The 15,446-nt window shown below is 35.4% G+C and overlaps 1 protein-coding gene across 3 annotated transcripts in view; it reads left to right on the top strand.

Annotated features, from left to right (window-relative positions):
* NUDCD1 (NudC domain containing 1) overlaps positions 1-15,446 on the top strand; it is an 82,214-nt gene that overhangs the window by 43,671 nt on the left and 23,097 nt on the right. For all 3 annotated transcript variants that reach the window (XM_077846988.1, XM_077846990.1, XM_077846989.1), the window contains one exon: positions 3,024-3,149. In XM_077846988.1, coding sequence (XP_077703114.1) covers positions 3,024-3,149 — 126 coding nt within the window. The remainder of the gene's footprint in view (positions 1-3,023; positions 3,150-15,446) is intronic.

Here is a 15,446-nt window from a genome sequence, read left to right as displayed (position 1 = left end):
ATATGGGATTATTTTGGGGGATCCCCGGGTGGCGCAGCAGTTTAGAGCCTGCCTTTGGCCCAGGGCGCGATCCTGGAGACCCGGAATCGAATCCCACATCGGGCTTCTGGTGCATGGAGCCTGCTTTTTCCCTCTGCCTATGTCTCTGCCTCTTTCTCTCTCTCTCTCTGTGTGACTATCATAAATAAATAAAAATTTTAAAAAATAATCTAAAAGATTAAAAAAAAAAGATATGGGATTATTTTGGGCATCTATTTCCATTTTTATTGTCTTTTTTCAGTTCCCAGTTTCATTTCTGTTATTAGATTATTTTCTCCATTTTGCTTACTTTGGATTTATTTTGCTCTGTTTTTAAAAGTGAAAGTTTAAATGATTGATTTTTTAACCTGCTTTTCTATTTAATGCTATACACTTCATTCTAAACAATACTTGTCCTGCATCCTCCAAAATTTCAGACAATCTTCTTAATCTCATTAAAGATTGATTTGATTTGGTGCTATATTTCCATTTTTTTTTTTACGTGGCTGATATTTTTTTTTAAGATTTATTTATTTATTCATGAGAGACACACAGAGAGAGAGGCAGAGACATAGGCAGAGGGAGAAGCAGGCCCCCTGCAGGGAGCCCCATGTGGGACTCCACTTTGGATCCAGTGAGCTCCAGTGAGTGGAAGGCAGAGAGAGAGGCTCAATGGCTGAGCCACCCAGGCTATTTATTCCGTTTGTTCTTACTCCTGGGGCAGAACTTTCCATGAATGTCAGCTAAAAGTCTAGGATGTTTTCCAGGGCTTCTCCTGTGTGAGCCCTAATCTTTAATTTTTGTCTTCTGAGCACTTGAATAATATCAACAGTCAACTTTTGAACCCCTTGCCTGCTGCTGCTTTCCACTTGTCTTTTTCAGCTCAGCTTGAAAATCAGTAAATGGCTACAGAGAAGCCGCAGAGTCTAGGGTTCTCTGTAACTCCCCTTTCTCTGTAATCTTGTCCTTTTAGAATGTGGCTGCCCTGATAGCCCTGAACTTTTAATTTTTGCCCTCTTCAACAGGTAATGGAAAGGGGAAAGGAGGGAGGAGTACAGAAGGTGCTTTTTGTATGCTGCTGGACAAATAAATATATATGTTCTTGAACTGTTGAAAAAATGCCCCCAGCTAATTGCTGGTAATTGCATTCCCAGCCAACCATAACAACAGAATGGTTTCCACTGATACGTAGGCTGGAACAGACAACCACAACTAGTGGGTGAGACATGGACAGGTTTGATAATACAGATCTGTAACTCCCTGCCATTTCGTTTCAGAGGCTTTCTCAGGTCATTTCATTAAGTTCTCAATAACATGACAGCATTTTTGGCAAACTGGGTATGTGGATATTTGGTCAGTCAGTTGTAGAATTACATTTCTGTTGTTTATATATGCAATTTATCACTTGAACATTGGGATTCTTTTACTCTAGAGGTTTATAATACCAGACAGTGATTCTTGCATTAAGCAATGGAACATATTAAAATTAATGATTGCATGTATCTCCTCTTTTGGCTTATTAGCTATACCTCTGTGTTTTTGTTTGGGGATATTTGTATGTGTGTTTAGCAATTTTGGAGTTAACACTCTACATCTTTAATTCATCACCTCTATTGTTGAAAGGTTTCACTTTACTCATAACTTAAGAACTTCACAATGTATTTCCATTTCTTCATCTTTTGTATTATTCTTATTGTACATACAAATTATCCTTACTGTACATTTTATTTCTTAATGTTATAAACTCAATAAGTGTTATTTTAACTTTAATCAGTCAATTCTCTTTTAAAGATACCAGAAATATGGGGGGGGGGGGGGAGGAATGTCTTACATTGACCCACATCCTTGTCATTTCCTCTGTTCTATACTTCTTTGTGTCAATTCACATTTCCATCTGTTGTCATTTTTCTCCTGGCTGAAGAACTTCCTTTAGCATTCCTTATAATGTAGGTTTGCTGGGTAAATTCTCTCAGCTTTTATTTGCTGCAAAAATACTTGTTGTCATCCTTTTAAAATATCTTTTTTAGGTATGTAAGTCAATGTTGATGGTTTTTTATTTTCTCCCTTTTATTACTTCAATTATACTACATCGTTTCCTGTCTTGCACAATTTCTGATGGGAAGTTGGCTATCATTTGTATCTTTGTTTCTCTGTTCATGTGTTTTTTTCCTCCTCTGACTACTTTTAAGATATTCTCTTTATTATGACTTTTCAACAATTTCATTATATTGTGATTTGCAGTGAGTTTTTTCATGTTTCTTTGACTTCTCTGAATCTGTACGCTGATAGTTTTCATCATTTATTGAACATTTCTTCAAAATTTTTTCCATTCTTCCTGTCTTCTTCCAGTTACTTGTTAGACCATTTGATACTGTTCCACAGGTCACTGCAGTTGTTTTTTGTTTGTTTGTTTTTTGTTTTGTTTTGTGTTTCATTTTAGATAGACTGTTGTTTCATTTCAATCTCACAGGTCTTCTGTCCTGTCTCATTAGTTGTCAGTCCCATCTTTTTTGCTTTCCATTTCAGGTATTTTCATATTTAGAAATTCAACTGGCTTCTTTTTTTATATTTTCCATACCTCTATCAATATACACATGTTTTTCTTTACATCTTTAAGTATATAAAACATGTTTATATTACCTACTTTAATATATTTTTCCGGTGACTTCATCATTCTGCCATTTCTGTTTTTGCTGATTAGGATTTATTGGTCTTAGGTCTGAAATTTAGGTTGTTTTTAAAGATTTTATTTATTTATTCATGAGAGAGAGAGAGAGAAGCAGAGACACAGGCAGAGGGAGAAGCAGGCTCCATGCAGGGAGCCCGATGTGGGACTTAATCCTGGGACTCCAGGATCATGCCCTGAGCCGAAGGCAGACACTGAACCGCTGAACCACCCAGATGTCCCTGAAATTTAGTTTTTAATTACTGCTATAATCTTGATATTTATAAGAATGAGGAAATCCATTCTCTTATTGATGGTTTATTTTATTTTCTGATCTAAGAATCCAAATCCAGATAAAGAAAAACCTCCTTGTAATGCTCAAGAGTTAGAAGAATGTGACATTTTCTTTGAAGAGAGCTCCAGTTTATGCAGATTTGATGTCAGTACATTAAAAACTACTCATGTGGTAAGTACTTGATTATTATATTTCTAAAAATTTATGAATAAATATAAGTTACATGAGATGGTAATTGATTGACCTAATGTATAATTTGTAAAGCTGGCTTGATTGGCACTACTGGCTATGATCTAAAACTCCTCACTCCATGAAATGGCAGTTTTATACCAACATCCCCAATAAAACAGTGTTATGTTGTTTTGGTAGTATTGTGTATTTGATATCTTATTTTTTTTTTTTTTTTGCTATTCAGATTTTTATATATAGTTACAACTAATTTATAATCTCATATCTTTTTTCATTTGAAATTATGACATAAGTACTTTATGTTGTCATTTCAATTTAATTTAATGGCTGGGTGACACTATATAATGTTATTGTTGGTGTTCATATTTGTATGTAGTGGTTGTCTTACAGAGTATAGTATATACATCTTTAGTAAATTATTTTCGAATTGCATTATTCATGATGATGCTTTTTTTTTTTTTTAAAGATTTTATTTATTTATTTCATGAGAAACAGAGAGAGAGAGAAGCAGAGACATAGGCAGAGGGAGAAGCAGGCTCATGCAGGAAGCCTGATGTGGGACTCGATCCTGGGACTCTGGGATCATGCCCTGAGCCAAAGGCAGACGCTTAACCACTGAGCCACCCAGGCATCCCTGCTTTTTTTTTTTTTTTTTAAGTCCCTTTTTTACATGAAGCCTTTTACTGTATTCAGGGGTTTTATCTAATAGAGTTACAGAAGTCAAATTAGACCAAGGCTCTAACAAATTGATTTTCAGTCTATATTCTCATTATGTTAGCAGTTATTACCTATTTAATTGCATCTTTACTTACCCTTCAGTTTTTTGTTTGATCTTTACTAATTGGCATGCAAGATATCGGATTTTTAGTCTGTGGGGTTTTTTACTATTGACTGTTTCATAATATTACTTTTGACTCTTGTGAAGAATTTTTTCTTTTTTTTCTTTTTTTTTTTTTTTTGGTGTTTCTGATTGACTTGTGTGACCTTTTCTTTTTTCTTAAAGATTTTATTTATTTATTCATGAGAGACAGAGAGAGAGAGGCAGAGACACAGGCAGAGGGAGAAGCAGGCTCCATGCCGGAAGTCCAATGTGGGACTCGATCCCAGGACTCCAGGATCATGCCCTGGGCTGAAGGCAGGCGCTAAACCGCTGAGCCACCTAGGGATCCCCCTTGTGTGTCCATCTTTATAAAATGTGTTTCTAAAGAGCATGCATTGATAGACTTTCGTTGTAAGTAGGTTCTGTCTTCAGAAGGTTAAGAAATGTCCATATGATCCCTCATTGTACCACATTTTTAGGGATGATATTTGGTAAACATTTGCAGCAGTTTGCACATACTCTAGAACTGTTTAATCACAGTTCAGTGTTAATTGCTGATTTAACTCCAATGATTTGGTATTTGTATAAATTGCAAAATGATCACCACGATCAGTCTAGTTAACATTTGTCACCATACATAGACATTTTTCTCTTATGTTGGGAACTTATAAGGTCTGCGCTGTTAGCAGTTTCAAATATGAAGTATAATATTATTAACTATAATCATCATGCTATGCATTACAATCCCCAATACTTACTTAAAACTGGATGTTGATAGCTGTTGACACACTTAATCCATCCCCCAGCCACCATCAGGTGTTAAGTGTGAGGGAATATCTCATCGTGGTTTTGATTTGCATTTCTTGATATTTAATGTTGTTGAGCACCTTTTCATGTAAAAGATGGCCATCTATAGGTCTTCTTTGGACAAATGGTGTCTATTTAGTTCCTTCAATCATTTTTTAATTGCATTGTTTGTTTTTTGCTATGTAATTACAAAAGTTAATTATAAATTTCGGATATTAACCCCTTATCAGATAGGACTTACAAAATCTTTCCCCATTCATTAGGTTGCCTTTTCATTTTGTTGATTGTTTCCTTTGCTATTGAGAAGCCTTTTAGTTTGAAATAGTTCCACTTTTTAATTTTTGCTTTTGTTGCCTTTGCTCCAAAAAAATCATTGCCAAGACCAATGCCAAGAAACTTACTGCCTCTGTTTTCTTTTAGGACTTTTATGACTTCATATCTTATGTTAAACTTTTTAATCCATTTGAATTAGCTTTTGTGTATGATGTGAGGATAGTGGTCCAGTTTTGTTCTTTTGTATGTATGTGGCTATCCAGTTTCCCATCATCATTTATTAAAGAGATGGTCCTTTCCCCATTGTATATTTTTGGCTCCTTTATCATAAATTAATTGACCATAAATGGGTGGGTTTACTTCTGGACTCTGTTCCATTGGACTCTATTTTTATGCCAATACTATACTGTTTTGATTACTATAGCTTTGTAATATAGTTTAAAATCAGGAAGCTTTTTTTTTTTTTTTAAAGATTTCATTTATTTATTCATGAGAGAGAGAGAGGCAGAGGGAGAAGCAGGCTCCATGCAGGGAGCCCGATGCGGGATTCGATCCCGGGTCTCTAGGATCACGCCCTGGGCTGAAGGTGGTGCTAAGCCGCTGAGCCACCCGGGCTGCCCCAGGAACGTTTTCTAAGATTGCGTTGGCTATTTGGGATTCTGGGGAAAATGCCACTGGGAATTTTGATAGGAATTTTATTGAATCTGTAGACTGCTTTGCTTAATATAGATATTTTAATAATTTGTCCAATCCATGAGCGTGGAATATCTTTCCGTTTATTTTTGTTTTCTTCAGTTTCTTTCACTGGTGTCTTACAGTTTTCAGAGTACAAATTGTTCAACTTCTTGGTTAAGTTTATCCTTACTTCTTTTTGATGGAGTTGTTAATGAGATTATTTTCTTAATTTTTCTTTCCAACAGTATGTAACTAGTGTATGGAAATAACAGCTTTTTGTATTTTGGCTTTGTATCCTGCAACTTTACTAAATTTATTAGTTTTAACATTTTTTTGCTAGAATCTTAAGGGTTTTCTATGTAATATGTCATCTGCAAATAGTGACAGTTTTACTTTTTCCTTTCTGATTTGAATGCCTTTTATTTCTTCTTCCTGCCTTAATTGCCCTGCCAAGAACTTTCAAAACACTGTTGAATAAAGGTGATAAGAGTGAGCATCCTTTTCTTGTTTCTGATCTTTGAAGAAAAGCTTTTAGTTTTTTAATGTTGAGTTTGACATTAGCTGTGGGCTTGTCATATGTGGCCTTTATTATGTTGAGATATGTGCTCTCTGTACCCATTTTTTGAGAGTGTTTTATAAATGCTGAATTTTGTCAGATGTTTTTTTCTGCATGTATTGAAATGATCATATGATTTTTATTTTTCATTTTATTGATGTGGAATATCCTAATGATTAACTTACAGATACCAAACCTTCCTTGCATTCCTGGAATAAAACTCACTTGGTTATATTTTATGACCCTTTTTATGTATTGTTTAATTCAATTTGCTAATATTTGGTTTAGAATTTTAGCATCTGTGTTTATCATCAATATTGGCCTACAATTTTCTTTTCTTGTGGCATTTTTGTTTGGTTTTGGTATCAGGGTAATGCTGGCCTTGAAAAATGAGTTTGGAAGTGTTCTCTCCTATGCTATTTTGGAAGACTTTCAAAAAGATTGGTATTAATTTTTATTTAAATGTTTGGTAGAATTCACCAATGAAGCTCTCATCTTGGACTTTGTAGGGAGGCTTTTGATTACCAATTCACTTTATCCATTTCTTTAAGTTGTCCTATTTGTTAATGTATAATTGCTCATGGTAGTCTCATTCTGATCCTTTGTATTTCTATGGTATCAGTTGTAACTTTTTCATTTCTGATTTTGAGTTCATTCTTTTTTCCTTGGCAAGTCTAAGTCTAGCTAAGGTTTGTCAATTCTGTTTATCTTTTCCAAAGAACCAGCTCTTAGAGACTAAAAAGACAATAGAAAAGATCAGTGAAACTATTTCATTTATTTCCACTCCCATCTTTGTTATTTCCTTCTTTTTAGTAACTTTGGGCTCTCTTCTTTTTCTAGCTCCTTGAGGTATAACATTAGGTTATTTGTGATTTATCTTGTTTCTTGTGGAGGTCATTTATTGCTATTCAGTCTTAGGAACATTTTTACATCATTCCAAATGTTTTGGTATATTGTTTTTCCATTTTCTTTTGTCTCAAGGTATTTTTTGATTTCTCTTTTGGTTTCTTCTATGACCCATTAGTTGTTTTATAGCATGTTGTTTAATCGCCACATATTTGTGAATTTTCCAGTTTTATTTTTGTAAATGATTGTAGTTTCATACCATTGTGGTCAGAAAAATGCTTGCTATGATTTCATTCTTCTTAAATTTATTAATATTTGCTCTGTGACTTAATATATGATCTATTCTGGAGAGTGTTCCACATTCACTTAGAAGAGTGTATATTCTGTTGCTTTTGGATGGAATGTTATATATAGAAGTCTGTTAAACCCATCTTAATGATCTTCTGAGTGAATGATCAAACTGTTGGTGAAAGTGGGATATTCTATTCCTTCAGGTCTGTTAGTATTGCTTTATATATTTAGGTGTTGCTGTGTTGGCTTCATAAATATTTACAAACATTATATTCTCTTGTTAGAGTGACCTTTTATCACAATATAATGTCTTATGTCTCCTATTAGTCTTTGTCTTAAAGTCTGTTTTGTCTGATATAAGTATAGCTATCCCAGCTTTCTTATAATTGCCACTGAATGGAGTATCTTTTTCTAGCCTTTCACTTCCAATCTATGTGTTCTTATATCTGAGGTGAGTCTCTTCTAGGCAGCATATACATGGGTCTTAGTTTTTTCCTTCTTTTCAGCCACTCTGTATTTTTACTGGAGAATTTAATCTATTCATATTTAAATTAGTATTGGTAGGTATGTACTAATTGCCTTTTGCTACCTTTTTTCTAGCTATTTTGTAGTTTCTCTGTTCTTTTCTTCTTTGTCTTCCTTTGTGATTTGATGATTGCTCATAGTAGTATGCTTAGATTCCTTTATCTTTTGTGTATCTACTACAGGTTTTTGCTTAATGATTGCCATGAGGTTTACATTTAACAGCTTATATTTATAATAGTTTGTTTTATGTTGATAAATTCAGTCTGAATGCATTTGAAAGCTCTCCATTTTTACTCCAATTTTATGTTTTTGATGCCACAATTAACATTTTTAAATATTGTTTATCTCTTAACATCACTGTATTTACTACTCTTGTTTTTTAACGTTCATATTACCTCTTTAAGTGATTAACCCACCATATTTACAACATTAGAATATTTTGAAAGTTAGTATTATTTACCTTTACCAGTGAGATTTGTATTTCCACATGCTTTCCTGCTTCTTTTGGCATCCTTTTTGTTCAGCCTAAAGAAGTTTCTTTAACATTTCTTACAAGGTCAGTCTAGTGGTGATGAACTCCTTCAGCTTTTGCTTCTCTGGAAAACTGTCTTCTGCAATGATGAATAATATCCTTGCCAGGTAGAGTATTCTTGGTTGGAAGATTTTTTTCTTTCAGCACTCTGAGTGTATCATACTACAATCTTCTGGCCTGAAAAATTTCTGCTGTAAAAAACTGCCACTAGTCTTGGAGGGATGGTGGGGGTCCCTTGTATAAAATAAGTTGTTTTTCTTTTCCTGATTTTGAGATTGTCTCCTTGTTGGGGCACCTGGGTGGCTTGGTTGGTTAAGCATCTGACTCTTGATTGCAGCTGAAGTCGTGATCTTTTTTTTTTTTTTTTTTTTAATTTTTATTTATTTATGATAGTCACAGAGAGAGAGAGAGGCAGAGACACAGTCAGAGGGAGAAGCAGGCTCCATGCACCGGGAGCCCGATGTGGGATTCGATCCCGGGTCTCCAGGATCGCGCCCTGGGCCAAAGGCAGGCGCCAGACCGCTGCGCCACCCAGGGATCCCTGAAGTCGTGATCTTTAGGGTAGTGAGATCAAGCACCATATCAGGCTCCACACTGAGTGTGGAGTCTGCTTGGAATTCTCTTTCCCCTACCCCTCTGCCCCACCTTTCAAGCATGTGCTGTCTCTCACCCTCTCGAAAAAAAAGTTCTGTCCTTTTTTTTAACTTTTAACACTTTCAATATGATACGTCTTGGTGTGGGTCTCTTTGAATTTGTCTTACTTGAAACTTTTGTGCTTTCTGAATCTCAGTGTCTTTCCTTCCCTAGATTAGGGAAATTTTCTGCCCCTTTTTCTTCATTCTAGGATACTTATAATGCATATGTTCTGCTTGATGTTGTTCCATAAGGCCCATAAGCTATCTTCACTGTTACTTCCTTTTTATCTTTTTGCTGCTTTGGTTTGATAAGTTTTATTGCCTTGTATTTGAGTTTACTGATCTTTTTTTCCTGTTTCATCTAGTCTGCTATTGAAGCCTTCTAGTATATTTTTCAGTGATGTTATTCTTCAATTCTCTGACTTCTGTTTGATACTTTCTTACATTTTTTTGTCTCTTTGTTGAAGTTTTCACTTTATCCATTCTTCTGTGCTTAGTATCTTTATGACTTATTTCAAACTCTTCATTGGGTAAACAGACCACTTATCTCCATTTCATTAAGTTGTCTTTCTGAGGTCTTATTGTTTTCTTTCCTTTGGAACATATTTCTGTTTCTTCATTTTCTTGACTCTGTGTTGGTTTCTATGCATTACATAAAACAGCCACCTCTCCCAGTCTTGCAGGCATGGTCTCTTGTAGGAGATGAAACTTAATGTTGAGCTCTGCTCTAGCTCTTGTCTCTCAAACCTTTTTGATTGTACAAGCAGCTTATTTTACTTTTTTGTAGCTGTTTTTTGTAGTATTTGAGAGTGTACCAAAACCTGTCAGTGTCCCTAAGTGGAGGATCTCAGTCAGCTACTTTAGGCTGACTGGAAGCCTATCCCCCAGGCAACAGCTTTTAAAGTATGCAAAATAATATAGTCATGTTGGACCATAAACAGAAGTCCCACTGTCCACCAGAACCAGGTAAACTAGAGGTGTCTCCAGGTGGCAGCTACAAAAATCAGAGTGCCAGAGAAGTGTACAAGCTCCTTTCTAGGAGATACTGGCACTCTGGAAGAAGGCAAGGGAATAGCACAGCAATAGTACCTGATGGTCTCCATCCCCGGAAAGTATCTCAGAAGTCCTTGTATGTGTGTCAAACCAGAAGGCCATCCCTTGGACTAAAGTTCCAGGCCAGTAGGCCTTTTTCACAGAAAGACTGGGATATATTTCATTCTGCTAGTGCTGTGTCCTGGTGGTAGTAACTGACCAGTAATGACATCTCCAGGTGTAACTGTCCCATGCGACCCAGGAATAAAAGCTCCACTACTAGAGACAGGCATTTTAGGGGGCATCTGCTAGGTAGCATCCATAAAAACTGAGACCACCAGATTAAAAACTGGGGTTCCTGGTGTGTGTACAACAAGCTTCCCTCTGGAGATGATGTGCCCTGGAATACAGCAGAGGGAGAGTACAAAGATAGTCCTAGCCTTCTGAGATTTCTGGAGAGGGTTATAGCTAGCTCTTAGTTGTATATTTAATTAGAAACCTGCCCCTCAGGCTGCAGCTATGAAGATAAACTAATCGGCCACTTTTACGAAAAGAAAGACTGGGTATTTGAGGTTTTTGCCTCCATGCTTTTCCCCTAGGGGTGGTAGTTGGTTAAGAATTCATTCTCTGTCCTATACAGGCTTGTGGAACCTGCAAGTATAAACTCCACTGACTACCAGAGCCAGGTGGTCTAGAGGCCCCTCATGGATGGCAGCCACAAAAATTGGGGCACCATTTAAGGGTACAGACTCCCTTCTGACAGATTCCAGTACTCTGGAGGGAGGCAGAAAGAGAATGCGAAGTTGACACCTGCCAGTCTCTCTCTCTTAAGAGCATTCCAGTATGCCTCTAGCTGTGTATTAAATTAGATGCTTTAATAAGATAAGCAGATGAACATCTTTCACAGAAAGTCTGGGTACTTTACAGTCATCTGCCTCTATGACTGGTGAGTGTGTGCCCCATGTCTCTTTAATAATAAGTTTCTCAGTTCAGGCTGCCTTGGCTTTCAAACATAAATGTTTTGGAGGTTCATCTCTCAAGTGCAGGTCATAAAAGTTCGGGTGCTTGATATTGGGTTAAACCTATCAATCCTCAGGGAGTAGCTCGGTGTTTGAAGTTCCCTCTTGATTGTAGATGACTGTGCCAGGTTTATATATATGGTTTATGGTAAGATTATGTCTCAGCCGCTCTACCTGCTTGGGGGTGTGGGGTTTTTTTTCCCAGCGGGGATTGTTTCATATGTAGCTATAGGCTCAGTGTGTCCATGTGAGAAGAGTTCAGGATCTTTCTATACTGCCATCTTGAACTGAATCTCCAAAATATCTCATCTTTGTTTCAGTTGGGTTAAATTTGAGACCAAAGTTTCTTTTTTTAGAAGTGTAAGAACTTTGATATTTCTCTTATTAGATATTTTAAATAAATAAGCAAAGATTTTGTGAAGTAAAAAATGCATAAACATTGCTGTTTGAGTATAAATGTTCCGTTTATAAATGGAACAGCTCCAACAACTAAGTAGTAAGTACATCTTTCTAAAGGCAGAATTGGCTTGTCAGTGTATTATATGAAAGTCAAGTTCTACCTGGCCAAATGTGTAGTTTCTTGGTATACACAAGAAGGTACCAGTTTGCTTGTCATTGGAGGAGGGGGAACAAAGTAGGCTGTAGTGTTTCAGATGTTCACTGCTACATCCACTTTAGGAATCAAACAGTACTTTATTGACAATGTTTACTTCTTTTTGCAATGTTTACTTCAAATTCTCTCTTCTTAATTTCATTTGTCATGACTTTGGACAGTTTGAAATTACCTGTACATGGAAAGGTCAGTATATGTCCTTATAGTTTTAGGAAACGATATTGTAACAAAAAGGTCAGAACTCTATATTATAAATGATAGATTTTTCAAAATATAAAATTTCCTGAGAAATGGAAATCAGGGTTAAGAATTTGGCATTTGGAAAATAAAATGTTAAATGAACATATGCAGCAGCACAATAAAAGAGAAATATTAAATAGTAGATGTGAGATGTGGTCACTGGGATATAAAGCTCAAATCAGAATTCAAATACAAATGAAGAATTATTTTTGCTTCCATCTTGAGCTATGCTATACAAAATAGTAGTCACTAGCCGCATAGTAGTTAATAAGCATTTGAAATACAGCTTTTCTGAATTGAGATGTACTGTAAAGGTGAAATACACAACCAGATTTTGAAGTCTTAGAATAAAAAAGAATATAAAATATATTAATAACTTCTTTATGAATTTAGTTTAGATATGCTTGGTTAAATATATTACTAAGACTTTTTTCCTGTTTTTATTACCTTTTAATGTGATTACTAGAAAATTCAAAATTATATATGTAGCTGATTACTGTTATTCAAAAGAAATAAACTAACTACATATATAATATAGTGACCAAATTAAATACAGACTTGAGCAATCAAAATGAGGATATTTTTGTGTGATAGGATATTTTTAAAAATTAAATTACAGTGAGTTTCTGAATCAGATCAGATGGCATTCATCATACACTACTTAAAACAAGACTGAAATAGCTGAAAAAAATACTTACAAGTTACAAATAAATAAAGCCATCAAGACAGGAAGCAGAGGAGTTACAAAGAGGAAATAATTCTTTTAGGTTAGTGTCGTTATGAAAGCTAGTAGAAAAGGCATGTATCCAATATACTAAGTCTTTTAAGAAGGTATTAAGGATAAGATCAGAAGTTAGAAAGTACCTAACCCAGTGGTGCTCAAATTTTTTGCTCTTTGAACCTCTTTACTTTTGTACATTGCTTGGATGGAGTATCAATTTTTTTTATTTGCATTGTATCAAATTTGACCAAGTATCAGAAATTAAGCTATATTGGAGTGCTGGATGGCTCAAGTCTGACTCTTGATTTTGGAACAGGTCATGGGATAGCTGTGGGGCTCTGCACTTAGCAGGGAGTCTGCTTGAGAGTCTCCCTCTTCCTCTCCTCTCCCCCACTTGGATGCACACGCATTCTAAGATAAATAAATCTTTTTTTCAAAAAAGAAATTAAGGTATTTAATAATTTTCCTAATATGGCCTCCATAACAAAGTACCACAGACTAGGTGATTTAAACAAAGGAAATTGTTTTTTACAGTTCTAGAGGCTGCAAGTCAGAGATCCAGGTGTTAGTTTGGTTAAATTCTTCTGAAGGCTCTCTCCTTGGTTTATAGATAGATGGCTATCTTCTCCTTTTAGTAATCGCGTGGTCCTTGTACTTGTGTTTGTTTCCTAATCTCTTCCAAGAATACCAGTCATATATTGGATTAGGACCCACCCTAATGACCTCAGTTTAATTTAACCACACTTTTAAACGTTCTGTCTCCAAATAAGGTCACATTCCTGAGGTACTGTGTGGAGTTAGGACTTAAACATACGACTTTGGGAGGATTACAGTTTAGCTTATAACAATATCCTTCACTTAGATTTTAGCAGTTATTAACATTTGCCACATTTATTTTTTCTTTTTCCTCTTCTATTTATTAAAACATTTAGGAATGAGTTGCACATACCATATCCTTTTACCCCCAGTACCTCACCTGTATACTAAAAATGAAGGCATTTCCTTACATAACCACAATATAAGTCAGGAAGTTTAACATCAATACATAACTGTTACCTAATACAGTTCATATCAGATTTTACAATTGCTCAAATAATGTACTAAATGGCAATTTTTTTCCTGATTCAGAAACATTGCAATTAGTTGTGATGTCTCTTTAGTCTCCTTTAATTTAGAATACCCAGTTACCCAGCTTTTATAACATTGACTTTATTTTGTACTTTTTATGAATTGTATCCAATATTTCCTAAAGAGCAGATTGAATTGTTGGATTTTGCCAGGAATACCACATAAATGATATTTCCTTTTTAGTCTATCATATGAAGAAGACCTTCATGGCTGTGTTGTGGTGTGAAATTTAATTGGGTGGTACTCACCATGTTCCTCGGCTCCTAAGTTATCATCTTCCCCTTTGAATTAATAAGTACTTTGTGTGAAGGTCAAAGTAATCTTTACAAAGGGATTAGTAGATTTTATCATTTCTCTCTGCCTTTCCTCCTTATACTGGCTACCTATCTGTCACATTTAGAATAATTAGGATTTTTACCTTGATCTATAAGCCCACTTCAAATTTTCTGTGACCCACTGTACGTGTTTTGAGATTCAGTCACACACGCACACTGTAAAACAAAAATTTCACACAACAGTACTATCCTTATTGCATAAGACATACTTCATTCCATACTATTTTCAGTGAGATAAAAACAGTAAGTTCTCTTTTTAATCTACTTAGTTAATTTTTCCAAAAATGTTGAGACCCATAGTTTAAAAGACACTGCCCTCCGGTGATGATTGTCTCAGACTTGACCATTTTTTTCCTGACTACTTTCCTTTGGCCATGATGGCCTTCCTGCTGTTCCTTGTATTAAAAACCTGCTTGTGTTAAAACCCTTATACCTGAAGGGTTCTGCCTTGTCTCATTTGTCCCTTATTCAGTCCTCTCTTCACGTTTTACCTTCCATCTCTTCATAACCTGTACCAAACACAATTGCATTTCTATCCACCTGCTTTTTTTTTTTTTCTCATGGTACTTTGTATTTCTTGATATATTTACATTGTCTTATACATTATGATACCACTAAAGATCCAATCTCATAATTTTCAAACATGAAAAAAATTTTTTTCTTATATTTCTTATAAAATGGCCATTGTCCATAGGTTTTAGTAAAGTAAAAACGTAAGTACATTTCCCCCAATTGTATTTTATGCCACTTAGCTAAGATCTGGTATCTTCCCATGTTCCAGTATCTAGTCAGTGTTAAAACATCATTACATAATTAACTTTACAAATGGATGTTCAAACAAAAATACAACTCAGGATTTTGTAGGACTTCTGTTTTCAAACATCAGTTTTGGACATGCCACATATGTACAACTTATTAGTGAAATTTAACTGTCTAAGCACAATATACACATTTTACAGTATATGGGTTCCCATATCTGAAATAGTGCTCAGCCAGGGATATCCTCAATTGTTGCTTAATAATTACTATAAAGAAAGGAGAGTGGGGGAAGATAGTAGAGTGAGAAGACACTGAGCATGCCTTTTCCCATGGGCACACTGAGCCAATAAATTGTCAGTAAGGCAACTCACTCTGAAAAAACCTAAAAACTAGCACAACAAATCTTCCACAGCTAAAAGCGTAAAGAAAGGCCACATTGAGAGGGGCAGAGATACTTGGTCATGAACCAAAC

The sequence above is a fragment of the Canis aureus genome, chromosome 14, assembly GCF_053574225.1.
Source record: "Canis aureus isolate CA01 chromosome 14, VMU_Caureus_v.1.0, whole genome shotgun sequence".
NCBI classification, from domain to species: domain Eukaryota; kingdom Metazoa; phylum Chordata; class Mammalia; order Carnivora; family Canidae; genus Canis; species Canis aureus.
This window is presented reverse-complemented; position numbering and strand designations above follow the sequence as displayed.